The sequence below is a fragment of the Hippopotamus amphibius genome, chromosome 2 (genome assembly GCF_030028045.1).
Source record: "Hippopotamus amphibius kiboko isolate mHipAmp2 chromosome 2, mHipAmp2.hap2, whole genome shotgun sequence".
Taxonomy (NCBI): Eukaryota; Metazoa; Chordata; class Mammalia; order Artiodactyla; family Hippopotamidae; genus Hippopotamus; species Hippopotamus amphibius.
This window is the reverse complement of record NC_080187.1, coordinates 20763531-20790444: the sequence shown is the minus strand read 5'-3', so window position 1 is coordinate 20790444 and position 26914 is coordinate 20763531. Positions and strand designations below refer to the sequence as shown.

Below are 26914 nucleotides of genomic sequence, written 5' to 3'. Positions count from 1 at the left end.
TGGCCGAATCCTTGAGTCACAATCAATGAATGAGCAAATGAACGAGTGACTGGGATACCCACTGGGACAATTTAAAAAGCAAAGGTACCTGTTCCCTTGCATCTCTGATTTTGAATCAGTCTGTGTATCATGGCTGGGAGGATCCCCAAGTCTTCATCCAGCAGAGTGATGGCTGAGCAGCTGAACTTTGCACCCAGATGGTCCTGGGTTCCAGTCATGGCTGCAACCCCTTCCTGCCTGTTTGATCTTAAATGACTTCAACTTTCTCAACCTGAGTCTTTTCCTCTGTTAAATGGGGTTAATAAGAGCTCACAGGGGTATAGATGAATTAAATGATGAGAAACATGTCATGTTCTTTCTGCTTGGAGAGAGCTTAGCAAATAATAAATGTTAGCCCTGGGTGGAGGGTGTCCTTAGATGCTGTCAGTTTAGACCCCCGATTGCGGAAGTGGATGGCTTAGCCTGCAGAAGCAGCCCAGAAAGTGAGACACTTTGGAGCTGAGTGTCCTTGAGATCCAGCTGCCCCAGGAACAGGGCTTGTGGCACAGGGCCGGGCTCCCTTTCTACCCTGGAAGAAAGGACTCCCAAAGGAATAAACTTCCAAAGTCCTGTCTGCATTCAGGAAGAGGACACAGGCATTTCCCTGCTCTTTGCAGGCTGGTCTTAACTGCCCTGCATTAAAGCAGGACCTCAGGAGGCCTGCCCGACTCCTGGCTGACCGAGTTGACGTCACCCAATATCCTTGGAGGGACTAAAATAGCTCTTTTCTGAAATCACGAGGCAAGCCAGACTCCTTGGAAAGTCCCACTGGCCTTTCTTCAATGAAGACAAATGAATCTCTCAAAATCAGCTTCCCTGGAAGGGCAGTGGGAATGCTTCCCTGGCTTTTCCATTGGGTGACACAGTCCTGAATGGCCACTCCCTCCCTGGAAGGATCCGTATGAGAAGGCTCACCTTGCAGGAAGGAGCCAGCAGAGCTGGATGTCAAGTTCATGAGTCTGTATAACCAGAGTCCAGATATTGATGCAATTCCTCTCCTGGAAAACAGGACTGGTAGAATGTTTGTGCTGAAAGCATCCATTAGTAATAAAAATAGTAATAACAGCCAGCCTGTATTTAGCACTGACCACATGCCAGGCTCTGTCCTAAACAGTTTACCTGGATCCACTCTTTTATCCTCATACCATCCTCTATGAGCACATTAACTTCTAGTGTAAACCCATCTTTTTGCCACTTTACAGAGGAGGACTGAGATTCAGAGAGGCTAACTACCTTGCCCAGGTTCCCACAGCCATAAGTGGGGCAGACAGGCTGAGAGAAGGAGTGGGTTTGCCCAGGTTCTGTAGCCTGGAGATCTCCCAGATCTCCACCCAGAGCCCTGCCCACCATACAAAAGCTGGACTTCAGGGACCATTTCTAATTCTCTTGGTTCTGGCCAGGCTGCTCCAAATCCTCCTTCATTGGGTAGTCTGGGAATAATTACTTCATCTTTGGAGGTGGTGAAGTTTCCTCCATGGGGGAAAAGAGCTTTGGAAGTCCATTCCTCTGCCTCATTAAAGACCTCTGTAGGGTCTGGCTTTGCTGGGTTGTGCGGGGATTTGATGGAGACTCAGTTCTCCAAGGGGTCTGCTCTGTTCTGCTCAGTGATTCCTGGTTGGATACAAACTGCCCCTCTAGTTTCCTTTCCTCTGTGGTCCTACTGTGTGGCACTTGGCATGGTTGTTGAGATCACCTATTGAAGAGCCGGACCACCCTAGAACAAATCCCACTTCTGCCACCTACTAGCTGTGTGACCTTGGGAAAACTCCTGAGCCTCTTCTTGTCTTGCTTTCCTCACTGCAAGATGAGGACAATAACAGTACCTACTTCACAGAGTTGTTATGAGAAATGAGTGCACTACCACACGGCCAGAGCTGGAACGATGCTCGGCACCAGATACATTTGCTAAGTGTTACTATTTATTCCATTGCATAGCAAGTGTCACTTTGATTGTTCTTTTCCCCCACTTGGCTGGAAGCTCTTAGAGAACAGAGCCGTGGCTCGAGGTCAAGCCAGCGTCCTCATGAGAGTAGACCGGGCCAGGCCTGTAAGTAAGGACTTAGCAAATGTGCGATGAGTGAAAGAGAGTGTGATCAGAGCCGGGGGCTGAAGGAAGGTTCGTGAGGAAGACACCTGTGCCCAACTTTTAAAGATCTTTCTTTGCTGGCAAGTGTAGCTGTCAGTGATGGCCAGGGGGGTGGTAGATCTGCTGCAGAGCAGGCTTAGACCCCAGATCTCCTGACTCCAGTCCTGGTCTCCAACCACAGCGCCAATGTGTTTACAAGTGCCAGTAGCTGCTGCTCCTTGTTTCATGGCAAGACCACCCCCACCTGCCCAACCCGACTCCATCATCTTTGTTTGTTTGAAATAAAGGAAGACAGGGAATTCCCTGGCAGTCCAGTGGTTAGGACTCCACACTTTCACTGCCGAGGGCATGGGTTCAATCCCTGGTCAGGGAACTAACATCCCGTAAGCCATGCAGCATGGCCCCAAAAATAATACAAATAAAAATCAATCAATCAATCAATGAAGACGAGTCTTTGGAAGCTCTACAAGGAGACATAAATGGAAAAAATAATCTAAGAGGAGATAAAATATCCCTCGAAGGGGCTGAAATCAACCTGTTGTATACAAAACTGAAAAAATATGAATGCAAATGTATCATTAGACAAAGGGAAGAAAGACCCTGAGTGGAAGAAAGCAGGGCACACTTGGGATGCAAGAGAAGACTGGGACAGATAGAGGGATGAGGGTAAGATGCTCTTGGCAGTTGGGTCTTCACAGGCTCTCATGTTCTCTCCACCTCTTGGTGCCTATCTTGGGGTTGGTCACTGAGATGGGATGTTACAGCCTTTTTTTTTTTTTAATTTATTTATTTATTGAATTTATTTAGTGGCTATGTTGGGTCTTCGTTGCTGCACATGGGCTTTCTCTAGTTGCTGCAAGTGGGGGCTACTCTTCATTGTGGTGCGCAGGCTCCTCATTGCGGTGGCTTTTCTTGTTGTGGAGCATGAGCTCTAGGCACATGGGCTTCAATAGTTGCAGCACATGGGCTCAGTAGTTGTGGCTCACGGGCTCTAGAGCATAGGCTCAATAATTGTGGCGCACGGGCTTAGTTGCTCCATGGCATGTGGGATCTTCCCAGGGCAGGGCTTGGACCCGAGTCCCCTGCATTGGCAGACAGATTCTTTACCACTACACCACCTAGGAAGTCCTGTTACAGCCTTTTAATTGCAAGCATCCACAGCAGTGCTTTTCCTGAAGCTTCTTTTGTCTTACTGTAATACTTTCAGCCATGCTCCCCATTCTGTGTTGGCTGAGTTGGAGTCCCAAGGATCTGGAGAACTCAACCAGGGTTCCAGACATTTAGGTTGATCTCTAGATTCTCCAGCATTCCAGAAACTCATGGATGGCCTTCTGAGCACTGGTAAACATCCTCACCCCCAGCCAAAGATTCTGGAGAATCCCTTTCAACCTCTACACAAAGTTTTACAATTTCAGAGAGCTCTTCTAGGGGTTTGGGACCCTGGGGAATTCCCACAGTGCTTCAGGATTTCCAAAAGCTGCCCCCAATTCTAATGTACCAGAGACGTTCTTCTAAGTTTGACGGATGTGGAGAACTTCTACCCTATTTCATGGGGCCAGAGAACTTCTCCCAATTCCAGCATTCTGGGGAAAGCCAGAGTGTCCTGTGGAATCTACAGTTCTCAGCAAAAACTACTGTATTTGAAGTGTCTGGATTACATTCCTGGGGTCCTATGGAATTCCTCCAGGGTTAGGGATTCTGCACTAGCTGCAATTCTTGAGTAAGGATGCTGATTGGGCGAGGGGCGCATGGTTTATAAAAAGGGGGCAGTGGGGACTAATCGCCTTGAGTCCTGTATCTATCTCTGGGAAAATAAGTAGGGATTTTGCTGAGCTGGAACTAGGAAACCCGAAAACCGTGGCTGGCTCCAGTGGGAGAAGGGATTGTCCAAAAAGAATGAACTGGCCACAGCCAGGGTCCCCCTGGGTGGTCCCTGTCCTTTCTTCCCAAGGCAGCCAAGGAAAGTTTTCATGCTCAGTGCCAGAGGCCTCCTCTGCCTGAGGCTAGAGACCTCCCAGCAAGCAGGGCCACGTTAGAGTAAGTGAGATAAGGGCTCTGGGGAATGGAGGAACCCAGGCTCAAACCTGCCGAGCCTCACAAGCTGATGCAGCATTAAAATTACCCAGAGTAGAAAAAAGTGGCTTTATGGCATTCATCAGGCTCACCCTCCTACCACCCTTCAGGTCTCTGCAAAAATGTTACCTGCATGAGACCTTTTCTAACTCCCCAATTTAGAACTGCATCCACCCTGACAGATGGACCTCCCTGCTCTATTTTGCTCTACAGCATTTATCACTATCTGACTTCCCACGTATTTTGCCCATTTTCTTGTTTCTTGTCTGTGTTGAGGGTGAGGGCTTCTTATGCTTTTCTCAATGCTGGCCCAAAGAGGGTTCTTAATTAAATATTTGTTGAGCAAAATTTTTTGGAACCCAGACTGTCAATTCCATCAAATTATTAAGTGGACTAAAAGTTGCTTTTGGCTAAATTGTCTGCTACAGGCAAAGCCTCGTGCTAAAATCTTTCCAAATGTCAGTAGATTTAATCCCCATGACTGTCCTGTGAGGGGCTACTATTCTTGTATCTATTCTGCAGACGAGGTGACCCGTGCTCAGAGCAGTCACGTGCCCAGGATCACTCACGGTAAGTGGAAACCTGAACCTGTGTTGTCCCGTCTATGGACTGAACCTACCCACCCTGCCTGGCCCGGTGCCTGTGGTGTGTGGCTGTCACCCCACTGCCCTGGGTTCTGCCTCCATGGACTCTAGCCTTCCACAAACACCTCTATTCGCAGGCACAGGTCTTGCCTTTCAATACGTGGCCACTGGGGGGCTCCAGCCTGGGCTGACCCTACCAGACCCAGCTTCAGGGACCAGCTCTGCAGAGAGACTCAGGAGTCAGAGGCCCTGCAGCGAGGAAGGCCCTGCAGTGGGGAAGGCTCAGAGAGGCCCAGTAACCTGCCCCGAGTCACACTGCACACTCAAGGGCAGCTTGGAGGCACCTTGCTTTTATCTTTGGGTCCTCCTTCCCCGGGGAAAAGGCCATAATTAGGGAACGTTCCCTGGGCTACTTTCCACAGTGGTGGGTACAAGAGTGTCGGGTCTTTTCTTGCTTGGTCTTGTGCTGGGGAGTGGGGTGGGGGGAGTCAGACTTGATTTTCTCAGCCAGGCCTGTGGCTGGGTCCGAGCACTGTTCCAGATGATGGCTGTGACCCCTCCCCAGGGGCGTCCCCAGGAGCCCTGATTCTCCCCAGGGGCTCCCGGCTTGTCCTCTGGCCTTGGCTTGCCCCTCCCCCAGTGCTCCCCAAGCCCATGGCTGAGGCTCCCCTGCCTGGGGTTTTGTCTGAGCTCAGCGCCCAGCACCTTGGTCTCAGGGGATGCCCAGCCCGCGCCTGGCTCAGGTACCGCTGGTTAAGGCATCTCACCTCTCCCTGCACTGGTCATTTCATTGGTCTCCTGCCTCCAGCTCACCCTTACCAGTCAGTCCAACTGCCACAGTGGCCAGCGTGACCTAAATGGCAGATCTACGCTAGTGACTCCTCAAGACTCTTCTGTGGTTCCCTTTTGCCCTCGGGACAAACCCCAACCCCCAGTGCGGCCGACAAGGCCATGCACTTCCTGACCCTGGTAACCTTTGGAACCCTGAGCCTTTGCCTCTGCAGCCCCTCACCTGCCCGGGCCCAGATGCCGTTCACCCTCTGACACTTACCCATGGCTCTCTTTGGCAAACCTTCCCTGACAATTTCTGACTGGGCGACCCTCTGTGCCTTTAGTGCCCTGGGTTTCCCCCATCAAAGCACACGTGTGAGGTTGTAAATGTCTGTCTGTCTGTCCCTGACCAGACGGTGAGCTCCCCGGGCAAAGCCAGCTTGTCCCTTGTCTGTCTTCTGCACCACCTTGATTTACAGTTGATGCCAGTGGTGTTTGTTGAGTGAGTGAGTGAATGTATGAAGAAAGGAATGAACTGTGTGGGTCTCAGTTTCCCTAACTATACAATGGGAGAGTTAGGTTAGCCTCGTGGCTCTTTCTGCATTGAGGTCCTCCCACTTGCACCCAGTTTCTCATGTCACGTGTGGACTTAACTCTAATTGTAGACCCACTGCATGCTCCTGGCACTGAGCTGGGAATCATATTCCTAACCTCCGTGACCCTCACTAGAGAGCAACAGGACAGAGAGCCATGTCTAACTGACTATGTTTACTTGACTGAAGACCAGAAAGTGGTCCAGGGAGGGTGCGGGGCTTGCCCGGGGCCTCAGAGCAGGTCTGCAGCATCAGCACTCAGGCTTCATGGTCCCGCCAGCACCAGCACACACGCAGCTGGCACAGCGTGAGCCCCTCAGTCCACCACCTGTCTCAGCTTAAAGTCCAATCCGTTTCCCCCAGCGTTCCTTCCCGGAGACGCTCACCATTCAATTTCCCCACGTCTGCCCAGTGCCATGTAGTAGTTGCTCAATTAAAGCTTGTATAATACATGAAAGGAAATGGGAACCTGAAATTCCTGATCCGAAGGAGAAGGGGACACACACCTCTGCCAGGAGTCCTTGCCTCCTCTTCCTCAGACCCCACCCCCCACAAGAGCTGGGATTCCCCCAAGGGCAAGTGCCTGACTAGTCAGAGGACAGGGCCAACCAGACTTGGAGCTAATGCCTCTCTTTATTCATATATTTCACCACCTGCTGCCTGGTTTCCCCTGAATCTAGTCTCATTTCTCCTAGTCTGGGTTGGCACCCTCCCTTTGCTTCCCCGACTGCCCCATCAGCCCCCACCCCCAGGCCTCCGGAACGGTCCTCTGCCCAGCCCAGCTGCAGACTGGAGCAGCAGCTGCTACCCCACTTAACAGATAGGGAGACTGAGCCCAGGAGCACAGAGCCCAGCCCAAGGTCACATGGTGGTCTCCTGGGTTCACACTCTGCCCTCAGCAGGAAGGGAGGACCCGGCTAGGGCTTCATGTGCCGTCACTGCGGGTGGCGGGCTCCGTCCGCGTCGCAGGGAGCTGCCGATTTGGTCTCTGAGGGCCTCCAGTCTCTGGGCCAGGTTTGGAACGGCAGCCCCACCTAAGGGGCACGGCGAGACTTGAGGCCAGCACTCCCCTGGGCCCTGCCCCACCCAGGCCCTTCAGGGTCCCAACATCCTCTGAGGAAGCCTCAGGCAGTACCCACTCCCCTCCCCCTGCCATGTACACCATGGGCTCCAGCATACATCTCGGGGTGCAGGTGGCCCTGGAAAGAGAATTCCAAGTTCCAGAAATAGCAAGACTTTAGAACTTTCACCTCTTAATTTGCCCCCTGTTTCAGAAATGGGAAGACTAAGGTTTGGAGAAGGTGGGTTCTGGCCCAAGATCAGAGAAAACACGAGCGGCCCTTCCCTCACTCCTTTTTGCATCTCTCAGCACTGGTGATGTGTTCATGGGCCCCACGGGCAGGGGAGGTGCAGAGGGTACCACTTCCTCCTTGGTCAGCATCTCTGCCAGGACCTGGGTCTGAGTCCAATCGCTGTGACTCCTGGGCCAGGGGGCGTTGGGTGGTGGGAAGTGAGCCTTCAAGTTCCCAGGCCTCTTCCCCCACTCCCACCCCCAGTACCCCAGGGCCAGACCCACCTCTCTCTTGAGCACTTGGCAGAGCCGGGGCTACACAGGGGTGCCCAGGGTGGGGGCCGGGCAGATGGGGACATATCAGCTGGGGCCTTGGAGCCAAACACCTGCAGGAAAGACCAGAGCCCACACGGGGTGACCTCAGCCCTGCCTCTGTGCCCCGCTTCCCGGGTGCTGACCACGACACCACCATCCATGCCACGCCTGCCCCGTGGGGCACTAAGAATGCCAGGTGGGCATAAAGGGGTGGGGTCATGGTCACTTTTTCTGTGGGCAGTGGGTGGCCCTTGTGATGTCCTCTCTGGAGGCGAGGAACTCCATGAGGGCAGGAACCATGTGTGGTCTGTGAATCCTCAGAGCCCAGAACAGGGGCTGCCACAAAGCAAGGAGCTTAGAGGGGAGCTATTGAGTGAGTAATACACACTCACGCACTCTCACTAAGTAAATGTGTCCACTCACTCATTCATTCAGTAAATGCATACATGAGTCATGTGTAAGTGAAAGAATGAAGCAGCAAACAGCAGAGTAAGTTCCTGAAAGAAGGCAGGGTGGGGAGGAGGGACAGGAGAGGTAAATAGCTATTTCGGACCCTGGGCAGAGGGAACCCAAAGCCAGCCACTCCCCGCTGTGACCCAGCCTGGGACTTCACCGTCCCCAGAGATCTGGAGCCTTCCAGACTGCAGACTCCCTAGATCCAGGTCCCCAGCCCTGCCAGCCTTCCCTCCCCCCACCTCGGCCTTTCCTACCTGGGGCAGGTGGAGCTCCCTCCGTGGGCAGGCCCAGCGGGCCAGTGGCGCTTGGCACAGGGGGCAGAGACGGCAGCAGGGGCAGGGGCAGAGGGGCGGCAGGGCCTGCAAGAGGTTGCGTCAGGGGCTCCGTGGCGCCCCTGCTCCTCCCCTCTCCAGGCTGGGCAGAGACTCACGTGGCAGGGGGGCGGTGGCACCATCACACAGGGGCACGGTGGGGCTGGACCCGGGCCCGGCTGCTGAAGGTAGCAGGCAGAGAGGAGGCGCCTGGAAGGAACCGTGGGGTCTGTCTGCCTGTAGCCCTCAATCTACCAGCAGGTTGGCACCCAAGTCCCGCTTTTAACAAACACGCATGGAGTGCTTACTATATGCCAGGCACTGTTCTCAATGCTTTACCTATGAACTCGCTCCATCAGATCTTTAAACCAACCCTGAAAAGGCAGGTACTACATCATCCCCATGTTACAGAAGAGGAAATCCAAGCAGTGAGAGGTTAAATGACTCACCCAAGCTCACACAGCTGGTGGCAGAGCTGGAATCTGAACCCAAGGGGTCTGGATCCAAACGTCAGACCTAACCGGTTCACTGAGCCACCCCCTTCCCACCTGCCCTACATCCAAAGGCTTGTCTCTGGCCGCACTCACCTCTCTAGCTCGTGGACCTGCTGGGCCAGGACACGCTGCTCATCACGGGCCAGGTCCCAGCTGCTCTGCAGCTGCCTCTTTTCTTTCCTGGGAAGAGCAGGCCCCGGGACTGTGACAAGAGGCGGGGCTGGCGGGGGTATCAGTCAGCCCCTCTCCACTGCAGCACAGTACGAGCCCCAGGAGGCAGCTGGGGACAGAAGGGCAGCCAGGGCCCCAGGAGGGGAGGCAGCTTGGCAGAGGCAGCCCAGCAGTGAGAGGCGGGGCACAGAGTCCCCGACTGGGGGTGGGGCCCTACCTGAGCCTCTCGTTCTCCAGCATGAACTCCTGCAGCATCCCGTAGAGGTTCCGCTGAGCCCAGGCCACCCGGGCCCCACTGAGTCCAGAGGCTGCAGGGAAGAGGGAGGTGGCGGGAGCCCCAGGAGCCCCAGACCCTATCCTCAACTCGCCCCCACCCCTAGAGAGCTCACCCTTGGGGTCCATTTGGCCAAGCTGGGACCGCAGACGATGGTTCTCCTCCTGGAGCTGCAAGAGCTCAGTCTCCAAATGCTGGGGCGGCTTTGCCACAGGGGACTGCAGAGAAAGAGACCCAGAGCTGCTGTTTATGGTCGCACAGGTTTCGCCCTGCACAAGGGCTCCGGGACTGGGGAGTGAGTGGAGCCTAAAATCCAGCCCACGCTCCATTTGCCAGCTTTGAATCCTGGCCCAAGGCTATACCCACCTGGAGGGGGCACTTTGTCCTAATGGCATCAAAATGCCGCTGTGGTCTCAGCTGCATGCGTGGAGGGACCCCGCTCCCTGCCCAACCCCAAACCTTGGCCCAGATTCTGACCCCATACAAGACCCCACATCAGACTCCAAGTTAACTCAGACTCAACCATGATACCAGCTGGGATGTTGGCTAGATCCTGAATCACATCGGGTCAGACTCTAATCCTAGACCCACCCTAACTCTGACCATGACTGGCCCCCGCCCCTGCCCCCACCCTGCCCAACCATAACCCCATCATGAAGATTCCAACCCTAATCCCAACTCTGACTCAGTCCCAGACTTCAACATGACACCGACTCAGCCTCTAACTATTGCCTGATCCCCCCCACCGCCGCCCGTCCCTCTATGTCTCTCTCCACTCACCTTGGGGACCTGGGGCCGAGTGGTGACCCGCTGAGCTCGGCTTGCATATCGCAGGGTGCTGAGGGTCTCGGGAAGGCACTGGGCTGAGGGGGACACGCAGGCCACCTGGGGAGGACTGCCCATGAGTCTTCCTCTCTGGGAGCCCTCCCTCCGGACCCAGCCCTCCCTGCCAGCTCCCCTGGGGTACCATGAGGGTGACCCCACGCCCCCCCAGCGAGTCCGCCAGCAGCTTGGTGAGCTTGCTGTCCCGGAAGGGGATGTGGCTCTGCTTCCGCTGTGGGTCCAGCAGCAGGGAGATGCAGTGACCTGGGTAGAGAAAGCGAGGTTACCCTCCATGTCCAAGGCCACCCAGCTGGTACTCTGCAGAGCCAGGATCTCCACCAGCCTTGTATGTCTCTAAGATGCCTCTTTCCACACGATGGCACTACTCATTCAGCTTGGCCTCTGCCACCAGACTGGTGCTCCATCCCCAGTCCCCAGTGCCCACCGAAGTGCCTGGCACTTGGCAGGGGCTCAGGAAATGTCTGACAAATGACTCGAATGAAGAGGCGCTCCCTACACGTCTCCCCATGCGCGCACAGAGAAAGGCCAAGGCCCCAGCTGTTAAGGACCTCAAGGCCCAGCGACCTAGGGGTGAGGAGGTGGGAAGACAGGTGAGTGCCCTTCCCCTCACTGGGCCTGAGTCTTCCCAAGCCCAACAAGGGACAGGTTGAATGTCTGAGGACCCATATGCAGCACTGGAGTGTTTCTACCTCCTCAGTTAGAATGTAACTGTCCTCAGGGTTTATAGATGCATAAGCAAAGTTCTAAGAGGGAAAGCACGCAACACCAGCAAGCTGAGGCCAGAGGGAGGCCTGTGGCTTCTGGATCACAGCTCTAACTCTCCTCCACACCCTACAACTCCTCTGGTTTCCCCCACTGTGGACAGCTATGGCTAGGGCACAGGGGAGGGGCTCAGGAAGCCAGTCCGGATGGCCCCGGATCTCACCCAGGGCCAGCAGGCTGCGGTTGATGCTGTTGGCCTCAAGCATCAGCTCCCCACGGGATCCTGTGGCTGCCACCTTCTCACTGCCGGCCAGGTCTACAAAGCACAGCTTCCCCCCAGGAGGGGGTTCCCCGGGGTCCTCAGGAGGCATCTGCTGGGGGTGGGGGATCAAGGCTTGATGGGGACTTGGGAGGGGCTGTCCCCATCAACGTCACATGGCCAGGGGTTTCCACCATTACCTCCTGTGCACGCCCAAGGCGGTTTATACATCCAGAGGCTGACCTTTGCTGGGTGGCCTGGGGCCAGCTCCTTCCCCCAAGCTGGGGCACTCACAGTTTGGTGGCTGATGTACAGTGTGAGTAGGGCATGGCTTCGGCTTGAGGCCTGGTTCAGAGTGTGAGTGGAGCTCCTTCGACGGCTAAGACCTAGAGGGGAAAAGGATATGGAGCTGGATGTGGTAGGAAGTGCAAGTGGTCACCAGTGAAGAAAAAGGAGCAAAGGCATCCTGCTAGAGGGCCCAACCACTGCAAAGGCACAGAGGCAGGAGAGTGGAATGATGGGTGCTGGGTCAGGCTCTAGCACGGATAGGTGAAAAGGGGCTGGAGAGAACTGAGTGGAAGAATGTCCGTCTGATTCACATTTTATCAACATCTCTCTCATTGCTATGGATGGAGAGAAACTCTGGCAGAGAGATCAACTGGGAGGTGTGACACAATGCTTGACCAAAGTCTCAGTGTCCCCAGTGCCAGCCACAGTAGGTGCTCAATAAATATCTGATGAATGGATGAATGAGACTGGAATCGAAGGGCCTTTAGACTAGGCTAGGAGGTATGGCCTTTACTCTCAGGGCACTGGAAAGGTCTGGAGGGGAAGAGGGATGTAGTTTATTACGTGGAGAAACATGGACTGAGAAGAAAGGGCCTTGAGGTGGGGAGACCCCTCCAGGGGGTAAAATTGAGGCTTGACGAGGCAGAAGCCCAGGGCTGGAGAGAAGGGTGAGAAAAAGAGCCTGGAAGGCAAAATCAGCAGGCCTGGGGGGGAGGGGTGGGGGACACTCTTGGGCTATATCTGAATTGTTGGTTTGCGGGCTCTTTTCTCCCACAAAGGTCATCTCTGAACCCATAGCTCCAGCCTGGTGAAAAATGGGACAGCCTCATGCAAAAATGGCCTCAAGCATCAGCTCCCCACGGGATCCTGTGGCTGCCACCTTCTCACTGCCGGCCAGGTCTACAAAGCACAGCCTCCCCCCGGCAGGGGGTTCCCTCATACCACAAAGCTCCCCCGAAGTAGCACACACCCGTGTGCAGAAGTTCCATCAGGGCTCCCAGACTCCCAAATTCCACCACCCGTAGCTGCTCCACATAGAAGCCCCGGGTCTTGTTCCAGCGAACAGGGAGGGGCCGGGGAGCCCCCAGACTCAGCAAGTCTCGAACCTGAGACAGGAGGGTGGAGGGTGAGGGAGGGGTCTCTCTGAGTCCTTGTTTCAACCACCCCCAGACTTACGGTCGACAGTCCCCCCATGTATTCTGCTCCTTGACCCAGGCTCCTTGGAAAGAAATGCCTCCTTTTCCTCGTGGGCTGTCTTTCTAGCCATCTCAGTCCCCACCTGCTCATTGTAGATCTCCAGATAGGAGGCGTGGAGAGTGACAGGGACACCCAGGTGCTGCACGCGGTCTAACAGCCAGGTGAAGGTCCTCTGCACGATGCCAGCCAGGCTGGGGGGTATGGGCATGCCCTCCCCCTGGGGAAAGAAACAGCTGAGCCTGGGGCTGCAGCTCCACCATCACCCCATCACAGTTATAATTATCCTTGCAGGGCACTGTGCTAAGTTCCCATACAACATCTCATTTAATTCTCAGTCAGTATGAAGAAACCGAGAGCTAGTAAGTAAAGGGGACACAATTTGAACCCAAGCGCCCTGGACTGGCTAAGTCCCTTCACCTCCCTGATTCTCAGTTTCCTTGTCTGCAAATAAATGGGGGGGGCTGGGCCGCATCTTCCAAGCCCCTTCCCTCTGGGAGTCTGCGCTGCCCGCGGCTCCCCAGGGCTTCTCGCCCACCGACCCCTGACCCCCGGGGGCTCCAACTGCGATCGGCCCACCTGGGGAGGAGGTCCGGTCAGGGTGTAGGTCTTTCCGGAACCGGTCTGGCCGAAGGTGAAGACGGTGCAGGAGAAGCTGCGGGCCGCAGGGGTGTGGCTGTACCCAGGCAGCGACCGGGGGTGTGGGTGGGGCGGGGGGCGGGGCGTCATCGGGCCCCACTTACCCGCGCAGCGCCAGCTCGCCCAGGCGCCGCGCGCCACACACCCGGAACACGTCCTCTTGAGTGCGCGCCCCGTCCAGCACGGCGCCGAAGCGGAAAGCCACGTCGGGGCCCCCGCCCGGGGGGCTCACCTAAGGGAGGGGGCCGTGGAGAAGGGGGAGGGGCCCCAGGGGAGGGCGGGGCTCACCCGGGGGAAGGCGGGGCCTGGGGGAAGTGGGCCTGGAGGGACTCTGTGTCTTCCCGGTAGGTGTTTTTTGGGGGCGGGGGTAGGTCCTCACCTGCAGAGTCCGGGTCCCTGAGCAGTGCAGCACGCTCTGTTCCCCTCGACGCAGCTCGGCCGCGCTCATCGGACGCACCCTGTGGTCCGACGAGGCGGGAAGAAGGTGGATGGTCCATCCTGAAATCTCCATCAGTCCCTTCCTCGCTAGGATCGCTCCTTGCCAACCTATACCCACCTGAGCACCACCTGGATGGGCGTTTCTGGCCCCTCTGGCCCCTGCTCCAGGTTCCGCGCGGGGTCCCTGTGGAAGCAACGCGAGTTAACCATCCCTGTGCCAGGGGCTCCTTGAACCTCCCTAAATCTGTACTTACCCGTCGGGGGACCCGCGTTCCTCCATGTTCTGCTTTGCACACGGAATTAGCTCCTCCCTAGTCTCGTTCTTTTCCCTCCCCATTACCCTCCCCCTTCAGCACACTGGGACTGGCTATACACACCTTACACCCCCCACCGTCATCCCCTCCCTTCCCAGGCAGCCATCCATCCGGAAAGGCTCGGGCCTGCCCAGGGCTAGCTAGTTAAAGATTTACCCACCCCCAACTCTGTGGTGGAAAGAGTCTGTAGCTAGGGGACCTTGGAGTCTGAGGATCACTTGTCCTTGGCCAGTCCCATCAGGAGGGACCACCCAGACCAGCCTCCTCTGTGCACAGATGGGGATACTGAGGCTGGGATGGGAAGGACTCAGCCAAGGCCACACAGCAAGTCTGGGCAGAGCATGGACCAGGCTCTTCCTACTCTCTCCTCATATTCCTCCTTCGGTTTTGTAATCTTCCTCCCCACATTACCCCTCCTCAGCAGTTCCAGCCTCTTCCAAATCAGAGCCCAGGGAGGGGAAAGGGGTCCAGAGGGGTGGGAGGGGCCCAGGCCTCTGTTCCAGGAAGATGTGGCTGGATTGAATTCCTGGGCTGTGCTGACAACAGGCTCCGAAGCTTCTGGTTAAACTTTGGGCCACCTGCCTCTCCAGTGCCAGAACTGATCCAAGGCCAGGGCAGTTGTTTAACTCTCTCCTGGCTTGGCTTATGAGAGCAGCAGAGATGTCTGTGAATGTGCTGGGGCGGGGCAATCACCCATTCAGTGCCAGTCTCCATGCAGGGCACCCGGTGGTGGAATCACATACAGATCCTGCCCTTTCCAAGCTCACAGCCTTGCTAGGGAGACAGGTAAGTGCAATCTAGTGTGCAGGGGTTTGGGGTGGGGTGTGGATTCAGAGGCCTGCAGGAGCAGGGAGGTGAGGGTGGTGGGTGAGGGTGTTCTAGGCAGAGGGAGCATCCTGCAGGAAGGCCAGGGTGGGGTGGGGAGATGTGTGTGGCATTGAGAGCTGGTTTGAGGCTGGACTTAGCTCATGGAAAGCACATCAAAGAATGTGGCCTCATTCCTCAGAGAATCAGGAAGCCAATGAAGGGTTACCAACAGGGAAGTGACACCATCAGTAGGTATTGATTGTTATAATTATTGCCATCCTGGCTATCTCTGTATGTTTCTCTGAATATTTCTGTAAATTCTTCTTCCTTCAAACAAACATTAGAATGAAAGCTCTAATAATCCCCCCTCTCAATGAAACACGCTCTATACCACCACAAATGACAACCAACTATCAGAGCCACCCAAATAGCAAATGATTTATCTTGAGTGGCAGTGAGTTCCCCATGTACTGGAGGCATGCAAGCAAGAGCCCAGTTGACTTTTTGGTTTTATAGGGCCTTCTAGCTAGATCTGTAGGGAGAATTAGGTAAAGCAAAGAGCCACTGCCTCCAGCTCTGCCACTAACATACCGCAGAGCCCTGGGCAAGTCATTTCCGCTTTTAACCTGTTTCCTTCCTATGAAAAGAGATTAATGATCTTGCCCTTATTTTACGTAGTTCTGTGATTTTAATGAAACTGTTATTGAAAGTGATTCATATATTGTAAAGAATTATTTAAAAGCAAAATTAAAAATCCCTAAATGATCTCCAAGATTCTTTTCAACTCAAGTTCCTCAATCTATTATATTTTTTGAATCCTTGAGGTGGATAGGGCAAGAATTACCATTCTTGTTTTTCAAATGAGAAACAAACAAACAAAAAACCAAACAAACAGGAAAATAGAGATAGGCAGGGAGGTTGTCTAAGAAGAAAGTAGCTGTAAATGGCCAAACAGAGAAGGTATAAACCCAAAACCAGGAACTCTGAGTCCTGTGCTCTCTGCTGTGGCAGGTTGCTTTTTTGAGCTGTAAGCCCAGTCAGTGAATGAGTTGCTCCTTTTAATATCCTTAGAAAGGTTAAGGTCTGTGGGTCACTCACATCTTAGTGTGCGTTGGTTTGATCAGATTGCTATTCCTCCTCAGACTGGAGTGAGGGGAGCCACACTGAAGGGATTTTGAGAAAAGTGCAGAGACAAGGGGCCTCTGCACTCTGGGGTGTGATGAGCTGTGTGATTGGGACTTTGGCACCAGGTTGCCAACCTGGATCCGAACGTGGCTGTCACTGGATGTCCACAAGGAGGAGCAAAGTTCTGGTTCTGGTCTCTCATGGTGAATGTGAACATCTGCTCCCCTTATCCTGAGCACTCATTCAGCAAATTTTTATTAAGCCTCTTCTTTGTGCCAGGCTTCCAGGCATTTGAGATACATTAGTGTACAAAACAGATAACACTAAGTGTTTGTGGGGATGTGGAGCACCAGGAATTTATACGTTACAGGTGAAAGTGTAAATACGATCGCTTTTTGGAAACCTGTTTGGCAACATCTACTAAAGCTAAACATATGCCAGTCCTATGACCCAGCAATTCCACTCCTAGGTCTGTGCCCAGTAGAAACGAGTGCACACTCCCACCTAAAGACGTATGCAGGAATGTTCTTTGTCGTTTTATAGTCATATTAGCCACCACCTCCTTCACCATTACCACTATGTCTACCTCTACCTTTGTCATCCTCACTGCTACCATCACCCCGTCACTGTCAGCACCAAATCGCTACCATCAGCGATACCTACATAACCAGCAGCACCCATAATCATTCATCACTGCGACCACCGTCTCCGCCATCATCGTCACTATCACTGTTGTGTGTGGTCTGTGTTTATTCACTTGAGAAAATTCAAGATGCAGTATCTGGGCCCCAAGCCCCTCATCATCCATGGTGCTGCCTGTTCCCACAGCTGGGACTGAGTCCCTCTGTGTCCCTCTCCCCTCTTCACCCTGTTTTGAACCTGTCCTCTACTTCCAAACTGCACCTTTTCCTCTGGAGCAGTGGGACCCCTGTGGTTGAGGGAGGCTTAGAGAGAAGGCGTGTAGAAGCTCAGAGCATCTTAGAAGCCGGCTGGACCCTGCAGGGGTACATCGCCAGGCCTCGCTAGAGGGCAGCAGAGCATCGCGCCAACACAGCCCCAGGGCTCATCACAAAGGAGGCTTTGTCAATGTTCTTTCTATACATTTTCTCCCGAGCTTGTGCACTGTGCAGGGGTTGGCCAGCCTGTGTTGTGGACAGGGATGAACAGGCCCTCAAGAAGTCCTTCTTGAGGGAATGAATAAAAGCAACGTTGAGCAATCAGGGGACCCTCCCCCACACACCCTGCTCCTGGTTCCAGCCCCTTCGATACACTCTGCTCCCTTCAGCCCCAGCCATCTCCCCCCACCACACACACCCCCACCCCCCGACCCCGGACCCCATCTCTGCAGAAAACCGTACCATGGCTCCCTGGGGCCTCAGAATAAATTAGGAGGTCCCCTGGCTGGGACTCAAGGCCGTTTGGTCTCTATCTCCTGCTGCCCTCTCTGGCTGTCCCTCTCCACTCCCCACTGCCCCCAACCCCTGCATCCTGCGCTCCAGCCCAAGGCTTTCCTTTGATTCCTTTAAACCTTTGCTCCTGCCGTTCCCTCTGCCAGGAGCACTCACTTCTACCTGGTGGATCTGTCCTGCAATCCTTCCCATCCATAGAATGCCTTCCCTGGCACCCCCGACTCCTCTGTGCGACCACATCTGTGTCCCCACAAGCTCCTGGGCTTCCCCCTGTGACAGTGCTGATCTCACTGGATTGCTCTTCCTGTCTGTCGGGGAGCAGAGACTATGCTGGTTTCATCCCTGGGGTCTCCGAGCCAGCACAGGGCTCCGCACACAGTAGGAATTCAACAAATGTTGGGAGGAAGAGGGAAGGAGCCAGGAAGGAGGAAGGGGGGCCGGCAAGAGGGCTGCAGCACGCATCCCTGCGTGCCTCCCCGACCTCCGTCTCTCCTCCCTCCCTTCCTCTCAACGCTAACTACAAACTCTCAGCTTCACGATGTAAGGACTCATTTAGGGACCCATTGATCACAGAGAGCATCAGCTCCTGCCACAAGGCTGCTCTCCAATGCGCCCAGAAGCTGAGTGACACTCTCCCAGCCCCAGCCAAGCTAGCCTCTTGGACGCTACAAATTTAGATTTCCCAGGGGGTGGAGGACAGACTCCAGGGGGCCCTGGTAAGCCCAGGTATCAACGCCCTCTGCTTTTCCTGGCGCATTACACAAGAGGGCTTGTCCCCGTTTGTGACGTGCAGAGACTGAGGCCCTGTGGGAAAAGGTCCAGCCCAGCCCAGGGCTCACCCTGCCAGACAGCCTTGCGTTGGACTGAAGTAGAGGAAAGATGAGAAAGAAGATCAGCGAGGAGGACGGGCTCCCTTCGTCACGTGACATTCATCTGTCATTGCTCCACTTGTATCCCCTGTGGAGGAAAAGCCAGATGGGTCCAAGGCCTGTTGTGAAATTTTCCAAACAGAGCTTGCTGTAATCTTTAATTAGAACATCAACGTGGGCCACAGGACTCATTTCACAAAATTCTCCAGAGCAGGGACCTTAAGGAATCACTGAATGAACGTCTCTCTGGCCCCCTAGCCCATTTTGCAGATGGCAAAACTGAAGGGGGCCAGCACGGGCTAGAGCAGCAGTTGCATTCATGATCAAGAGCAGCGATTTTAGGACAAGATGCAGAGTCACCCACTGGCACCCCGGGGCCACCACTCTTTCCCCTGAAATGGCTGGCTCTTTTCCTCTGAAGCCTCGCATGACTTCTCTGCTGTGGATGGTGGGTACTGGCAGGCATGCTGGGTTTCCCGTCAGACAAGGAGCTTGGTGAGGGTAGGGATCCCATCCCTACGCCCAGCACAGGGCCTGGCACAGAGGCACATTCACTGCCTGTCAGTCTGTCTGTCTCTCTGATGAAGGCATGAAGGTCCAGCAAGAGGAAATGATACTGCTTGAAACCAAGCTTCATCTTTTGGTGAAGATGAGCTTCTATAGGGTGGTTGTGAAATCAAAGGACCAAGGGTCATTGAAACTCCTGTTGTTTCCAGGATCCCAGCTCTTCTCCCTAGAAACAGAAACAGCTTTCCCCTGACTCAGTCCACCCACTGCTCACCCAGGAATGACTTACCTACGAGCTGGATATCTTCCCCTAGAAGCAATAATGTTAATATGTAAGAATGTTCAGGCGTGTTAAGGACCATCTCTTTCACAATGAGGCCTCGTGTGTCTGGAACCTTCTGGGTCAGAGGCCTGGGAGTTTTTATTGAATATTGGGTACTTTTTCTACTTTAATTTTCAAAGCAACTCTCTGGGATTGGCAGTGCAATTGTGCCTATTTTACAGATAAGGAAACTGAGGCTCAGAGATGTCCGGTAACATGCAACCACTCTGTGGTGTAGTGGGGAATCTGTCTGTCACCAGAGCTTGTGCTCTGTCCTCTACTCCCTGCAGCCTCTTCCTGTGAGCTGTTCAGCGAAGCTGAACTTGGGTAACTGAAGTTGACCTATTACGTACACAATTTGCCTTAGTTTTACCGTCTCTCTTGCAACACGCTCCCCTGTTGGCTTTCACACTCCCCTGCCTTCTTCCCTGGGGAATGTTGAGTGACACTCTAAGGCAGTGAACCTCCACCCCTGGCATCAAAATCACCTGGGGACTCCAGGCCCCACCCACAGAGATTTTGATTAATTAGTTTGGGGGTGGGGACCAGACACCAGTGTTTCCAAAGCACTCCAGATGGTTTTAATGCACACCAGGATTGACAACTTCGGCTTTCACTTTTTCTTGATGACCAAGTCGTCCCATGCAGTGTGTGTGTTGAGCTATGTTCTGGTAGAGTGATTTCTTGGATCCTGATGGGCATTTTGAGACCTTGTGTCTGCTTTATCTAGAATATCTACCCTTCTCTTGGCACCAGACTTCCAGATAAGCCATCTCATTGCAGCCCGAGATTCCCTCTTTTCTAGCTTAGAATCCACTGAGAACTCATAGAAAAGAGCAGAACTGCCCACAGGACCATGGGATCCTTTAAGAGTTTTCCAGATTTTTCTTCCTTTCTAGATGTCCTCTACACAGGTGACAGGCAGCTATCCAATGCATGAGGCGAAGCTGCACATTCAATCTGAACATGAATTAAGCACATTCAAAGCACCCACTATGTGCCAAGTCACAAACTAGGTGCTAACGATCTACGGTGTCATCTGTGTTGTTCGGTTGAGCATAGAGAGGCTGCATATTCTCCCAGGAAGCCCTCCTGGATTGGCATGGGAGCCCTCCTCTAAGGACCCACACCCTCCCATACCTACCAACCCCATGACCTGAACCCATCTGGCAATGGTAGGGGTGGGGCAGCAACATCTGTGTTCCTGGGAGAACTCTAAGCTCTCTGAGGGCAGGGACTGGGTGATGAGTCAGGGCATCTGTTAAACTGAACTACTCATAGCAGTTGGAACCGAATGCCATGGGAGCACAGGTGAGGACAGTGACTCCTGACCAGAGAGCAAGGGCTGGGGAATCCGGGAAGGCTTCCTGGAGGAGGTAGCATTGGGACAGGCTTGAAAAATGGGTAGAAAGTGGGACAGGCAGAAGGGAGGAGAAGAGCATTTCAGGCAGAAGGAACAGCATGAGCAGAGGCCCAGAGGTGGGACGAGTTGAAGAGCAAACTGTTGCTAGGTGGGATCACAGGCCGGGGAGCGTGGTGGGATCACACTCAAGCTGCCAGAAGACTGACGCTTCCGTGGAAGCCCTGGGCATGGTTCTGGCTAGGAGCTCGTCTTCACTCACTCTTCCAGACGAGCAGAGCCTGGGGATGCCCTGCTGCCCCTGCTTGTAATTATTCAGGCTCTTCCCAGGAAGCCCAGCCCACCTTATCAGCAGGAGGGCGCTGAGTTCCCGCCTGCGTGGGTGCCCGGCCCCACTGCTGACTCGGCCCTCTGGCAGCTGAGGAGCTGGAACACCACGCTGAGGCTTTCACATAAGCCCAGCCGCCAAGCCCTCAAAGCTGGTCCCACTGGAGCAGTTGGAAGCACGTCTCCCGAGGCCACAAATTCATCACTCCCTGCTCTGTGACCCAAGCGAGACACACACACACACACACACACCCCCTCAGTGTGTGTAGAGGACAGTGGACCAGAGGCACCCAAGACCCTGCCTCCTCCAGCACTCGGGGATCTCTGGGAGCAAACACTGTCGCTACCTCCCTGGAGGAGGGGGCAGGGGAGGGGCAGACAGAGCCCCCTACAACCCCGAGACTCTGTCCCTGAAGCAGAGTCACAGTCTCTCACCAAGCCTAGGAGGACGTGATTAGCACCAATTTCTAGGGCTCCGCACCCCTTCATTTCTTGCTGACCTTATTTCTCCGGACCCTTCTCCTTTCCAGTTCTCATAACCTAGACCCTGTCCCATCTCCCCAGAGTTAAAAGGGGATGAATTCTCTATCCTACCTCTCTCCTTTGGCACTATTACCACTATCAAACTAGTATATCCACTACTTCTACTACTACTGCTACCACTATTTACTAATACAACTAGTACTTTTACTAGTACTACCACCACCAGTACCTGGAATGCGAGCACTTCTGCTACTGCTACCATTAGTACTGGTACTTCTTCATACTATTAGTACTATCAGGACTGCACTATTACTAGTATTACTTATACTACTACTGCCATCACCTCTACTGCTACTACTAGTATTTATACTACTATTATTTTACTACTGTTACTACTACAGCAATGAACTTCTGTTTACTGCTACTTCTAATAGCAGTAAACGTGATGAACTAAACACAGTGGACGAAGAACTGAGCTCAGCTATCAATTGATGTAATTTAATCATAGCAACAGCCTGCCATGGTTTTAATATTCTCCCTAATTTATGGATGGGGAAACTGAGGCTTGCAGAAGCTAAGTAACTTGGCCAAAGCCACAGGGACAGTAAGAGAATGAGACAGGTTCTTGACCAGCAACCTGACTCTGGGAACCAAGTTTGAGACCTACACGCCTTCTCCTCCCCTGTCCTTTGTCCAGTTTCCTGAGTACATCCTTGAATTATCTTGAGTCCTCAGGAAAAGATTCCCTGAAGCTGAAGAAGGAAAGGGGCCCTACCCTTCACAAGATGTCTAGAATGGCATGAGCAAGATACATACTAGGTGCTGAATTGTTTGAATTAATTGGGTTCTCATAACAACCCTGTAGGTCAGGACAAGGATCCAGATGTTATAGTTTGCGAAACCGAGACTCTCAGAAGTGGGGTGCTCTATCTGGAGGTTAGAGTTGGGACTGTACCCCCAAACTGTCTTTTCATGACCTCGAATATGGCGTGAACTGTTCACCCCAGCCATGAACTCTTCGATGCGCATCGCACTTTCCAGTTTACAAAGCTCACACATCTATGACTTTATTTTTCACAATGACCCTCAGAGGGAGTGATCAACTCCATTTTATGGATAAGAAAACTGAGGCTCAGATTGCTAAGGCAGCCTTTGAAGCACTCCTGGGGAGTCAGTGGCAAATCCAGGATTTGAATCAATCTCCACCCCCCACCCCCCGTAGCCTGAGAGTAGGGCCTCCCAGCTGGAAGAATCCAAGAGGCCTCTCTTGGGACAGCCCTCCTGCCTCACTCTGTCCAGCCGCCCCAGCCCCTGTGGTGGGCGAGCCCGCAGCCCCAAGGGGTGGAGAGAACTGGTTATTTCCAGCCTGGTACTTAAGTGCTGGCCGGGGAGTGGGGTGTGGACTGGCCAGAGGGCTCTGTGTTCCCAAGAGGGTCTGGCCTTTGGCTGCTGAGACCTAGGCAGGGGGTCAGGCATTTCTGTCCAAGCCATCTAGGCTAGCCAAAGCTGGGCAGGCCACCCCTCCCCCAAAAGGTAAGATGTAGGTAGCCAAGATGCACACAGGCAGCTCATTCAACCCCCTCCAGCTCAGCTGACCCTGTCCTGGGCCGTGGCCCAGGCTGGGCGCTGCCCCTGCTGCTCCGGAGAGATGGAAAGAGCAGACAGCAGTCCTGATAGGGGCCTGAAGCAGCCGCAGGGGCCTGAAGATCAGTTAAAAGGCAACATGTTATGCTCTGAGCACCTACTCTGTGCCATCTTCCCTCTCAGCAGGGCTGAGAAATTGCCACCAATCTCGGGTCCCTCTGCTCCTTGCATGCTATTGAATGCTACTGCCACACTGACCCTTTGCAAAGCGCCAGACATTTCCTGCCTCAGGACCTTAGCATGTGCTGTTCCCTCCGCTGAAGAGTACCCTTCCTTCAGCTTCTCACATGGCTGGCTCCTCTGGCCTCAAGTTTAAATTTAAAAAGCCATCTTTCAGGGATGTCTTCCCTGACTCCCCGGGCTAATAAGTTCCCTCCAATCCCCCAGCCCTCCCCCCACCGCCCATAACTTGTCTCTCACCCTCCTCTGCTTCCTCCCCAGGATTTGTATTTAATTTTTAATCTACTTGTTGATGGTCTCTGTCCCCGACGAGGGCGAGAACAAAGTCTGTTTTATTGACCATCTTGTCCCCGAGGTCCAGCAGAGGGCCAGACACTTGGAATAAACATTTATCACATGAACAAATGGAAGGGAAGTGAAGGCACTTGCCCACGTCCTCACTGGGGGTATCATCACTTGAGGACGTGGCTCTGCCTCTCTCCAAGGTGCCAGCTGGCCTCTGTGAGCTGCTCGGTGATCACGCCACATTCTCTGCAGTGGTTCTTCCTCAGCCCGGAGGCATGTCCTTTATACGTGGGGCTCTGCGCCTTCTCTGACTTCTTTCACAGGCCCTCCAGCCTCTGCTCGCATATCTCCGAAAGACAGCGACCTCACCCCATGCATTGCAATATCAGACGTTCCCTTTCAGGGCCGTGTGACCTTCCGAATGACAAAGCAAGCTGCTTTCCACAAATTCAAATGCTGAAGAGGAAGAATTTCCATCACTAGCACAAGGCTTTGGACAGTGACAATGCACTTCTCTGTTTGTTCATTTATTTCCTGAATCCCAACCACAGGCCAGGCCTGTGGTCACCACATAGGGGAAAAATACGGCCTTGGTGGCTCGGTGATGTTTAAGGTCTAGTGATGGCCTTTGAGCCGTAGAACAGCGCTGGTGGCGGCAGAGGGGCACGTGCCGTAGATCTAATGCCTCCGAAACCTCATCGTGCACACATGCCTACTGGCGATCTCAAGATGCAAGTGCTTGTACAGCACACCTGGCCAGGAAATCTGCAGCTCTCAAGCGATGCTGCCGCTGCTGGTGCATGGGTCACACTTTGAGTGACAGGGTGTAGACCCAACTGACAAGGAAGGACAGTGAGGCCCAGCGTGAGTAAAGGACTTGCCTAGGGTCACCCAGCCAGGCAACAGGGGCTGAGGAGGGACCGCCGGGCTCCCCCGGCCGGGGCTCCGCCATTCACGGTGCAGGCTGGGCTCACTGTGTCTTTATGAGACGCGGCCTACCTGGACTCACCCGGGCTGCCCGCCCCTGCCCATGAAGAGCGGGCCTCTTTCCTTCCTGCACCAGGCTGGCGGGCGCACGCCCACAGAAGCCCCCTCCCCTGCACACACACGCACACACGCTCACACACCCTGGCCGGCCCGGCTGCCCTCCCTGTTTGGGGAAAGTCAACAAGAGCATTTGAAAAGTCTTTCTGTGTGGAGAATCTGTTTGTATAGGGGGAGGAAACGGAGAGCTGGCCAATAGGTAGAAATATTAATGAAGCTTGTTATAAAGGGCCCATTCACGGCTCTCCGAGTAAATAGGGCTCTTGTCGGGCTGCCACGTTATCTGCCAAGTTCAAGAATGTGGTTTGAAAAAATAGAATTTAAAGGGGTGAGGTGGAGCCTTAAATGGCCAGCCTGCTAGAGCTGGAGCCAATGACAGGAGGAGCCTCTGCTGAGGGCTGGGGACACTGGGGCGCTGGGTCTTGGGGGAGGGGGGAGGGGCTGCCCAGGAGACAGGCAGGGGAGGAGCTGCCGGAGTGCGGAGCTCAGGGAGCATCCTCCCCACCGTCCACCGTCTGCCGTCCGCCGGTGTGGAGGGCCTGGTGCCATCCCTACCTGGTGCCTGGCTCAGGGCTTGCCATTCTTCCGTTCGGCCCCCAACATGGTGATGCGGGGCAGGAATGGGGCGTTTCAATCCCAGCTCCTCTGGGAATGTTGCCTCTTGGGGTGTTGGTGATGGGGTCTCTGAGCGGCAGGGGGAGGGCTTTCGGCCATACCGAAGCCCTGCTCCACAAAGCACAGCCATCTTCCCACACCCCCTAAATTCTACCTTGCAAATTGTTACTCAAGCAACACATGAGAAAGAGCAGAAAAGACTCAGACTCTCCATCCACTTCGCTCACACAAGGCAAGCTCAGGGCTCAGAGAAGGAGAGCGACCATCTCAAGGTCACTCGGAGAGTCCTTAGCAGAACTGGGACTTGCGTCCGCCAGTTTCTTGTTGGACCAGGTCCCCAGGGCTGTGGACAGTGCCTGGCCCAGAGGAGGCGCCTGGCCATTTCAAGTGCACAATGTTTTATTTTTAGCCCGACTTAAAGCAACATATAAACGAGGGTCCTGTCTTATGCCCAATTTACCTCTGGCCAGCTGTGTGACCTTGGGCAGGTGACTTTGCCTCTCTGAGCGTTCGCGTCCCTTTCCATTGTAAAGTGGGATTTTTGAGACCAACCCCTCCTGTCGAGAAGACTCAAAGAGAGGATGCTGGTGAGGTGCCCAGTGCTGTGCCAGGCCCTCGGTGGGTGGCCCAGAACAGTGGCTCTGGGCGTTTCCTTTTCTGTCCCAGCCTGAGGCACAAGAATAGAGTCTCCAAGAAGACTGTTCCCTGGCCTCGAAGTTTAAGGGCGTGGTTTCTACTTGGGTCCTAGAAGGTTGCCCTGTGCTGAGGGTCACAGGAAGCTGACAAATTGGGAGTCAAGGGCTTCTGAGCCAGGTGACTTTAGGCAGCACAGCCACACCTGTGTGTGAACTATCACGAGGGTCTGAGAAAAGGCCCTGCAGGAAGATGTGGCAAGCGGCTGACCTTCCACCCCCTACCCCAACTGGCTCACAGAATCCACCTCTGTCAGACAAGGGTTAGCTATGTGTGGGGAGAACATTTACATTGGCTTTTCTTTACAAATAAAAGGGGGGAAATTCCTATAAAGCAAAAAGGAAATGATCAATGCAAAAACTGAACGGAAACACTTTTTAAAATACTCTGCCAGGAGCTTGCTGTGTGACCTTGAACAGTGGGGACTTGAGGATATTTGGCACACAGGAAGGAAGCAGCATCCCTTTACAGGGAGGTGGTGTGGGGCACCGTCACAAGCACACGTTTTGGGGCTCACAGGCCCAGGTTCAAACCTGGACTCTGCTCCTCATTTGCTGTGTGACCTTATTCAAATGACAGACCTCTCTGGGCTTCCATTTCTTTGATATGTACAAGAAAAGAGAAGAGAGGGTTAAAGTGTGTGAAGCCCTGGCACACCGTGGGATGCTCATTAAATGTCAATTTCCTTTCCTTTCTGGGCCTCTTGGCAGGCTGAGGGGAAGCGTCTGACAGGTCTCACCAGCCAGACCTGAGAGAGACCCAGCTCTGCAGGCCTCGGCGCCTGCACAGCAGCTCAACAGCCTGATGCTGACGATGTGCGCACAGCCCTTTACAGTTTGCAAAGCACTTGTCTACTCACCATTAAAGCCTTGCAAGAATTCTGTGAGGTGAGTAGGACAGTGTTCGCTACTCACGGGGCTGAACTGGGAGAGGGTAAAAGATTCGAATCCAGAGCTCCTGGGCAGGGCCCAAACCTGTTCTTCATTTCTTCATTCCTTTAGCAAATACTGGTTGAGGATTATGTGCCAGGCACTGTGCTGAGCATGGGGGATACCACCGTGAGTAAAAAGACACAGATGGATGGATGACTATTGGAAGGACGGATGATA

At 54.0% G+C, this 26914-nt stretch overlaps 1 protein-coding gene across 1 annotated transcript; it reads right to left on the bottom strand.

Annotated features, from left to right (window-relative positions):
* Window positions 1–6760: 6760 nt before the first annotated feature.
* On the bottom strand, window positions 6761–14120 carry KIF12 (kinesin family member 12). Its single transcript, XM_057723310.1, has 19 exons — window positions 14076–14120; window positions 13940–14005; window positions 13763–13841; window positions 13488–13615; window positions 13324–13399; window positions 12830–12964; window positions 12521–12656; window positions 11557–11648; window positions 11227–11374; window positions 10426–10544; window positions 10239–10343; window positions 9574–9676; window positions 9402–9492; window positions 9107–9193; window positions 8639–8729; window positions 8463–8567; window positions 7723–7823; window positions 7497–7627; window positions 6761–7180 (listed from the first exon to the last, which is right to left on the bottom strand). Exons 1-19 carry the CDS (start codon window positions 14099–14101, stop codon window positions 7029–7031), a joined length of 1971 nt encoding a protein of 656 aa, XP_057579293.1. The 5' UTR covers window positions 14102–14120; the 3' UTR covers window positions 6761–7028.
* Between the last annotated feature and the right edge of the window lie 12794 nt (window positions 14121–26914).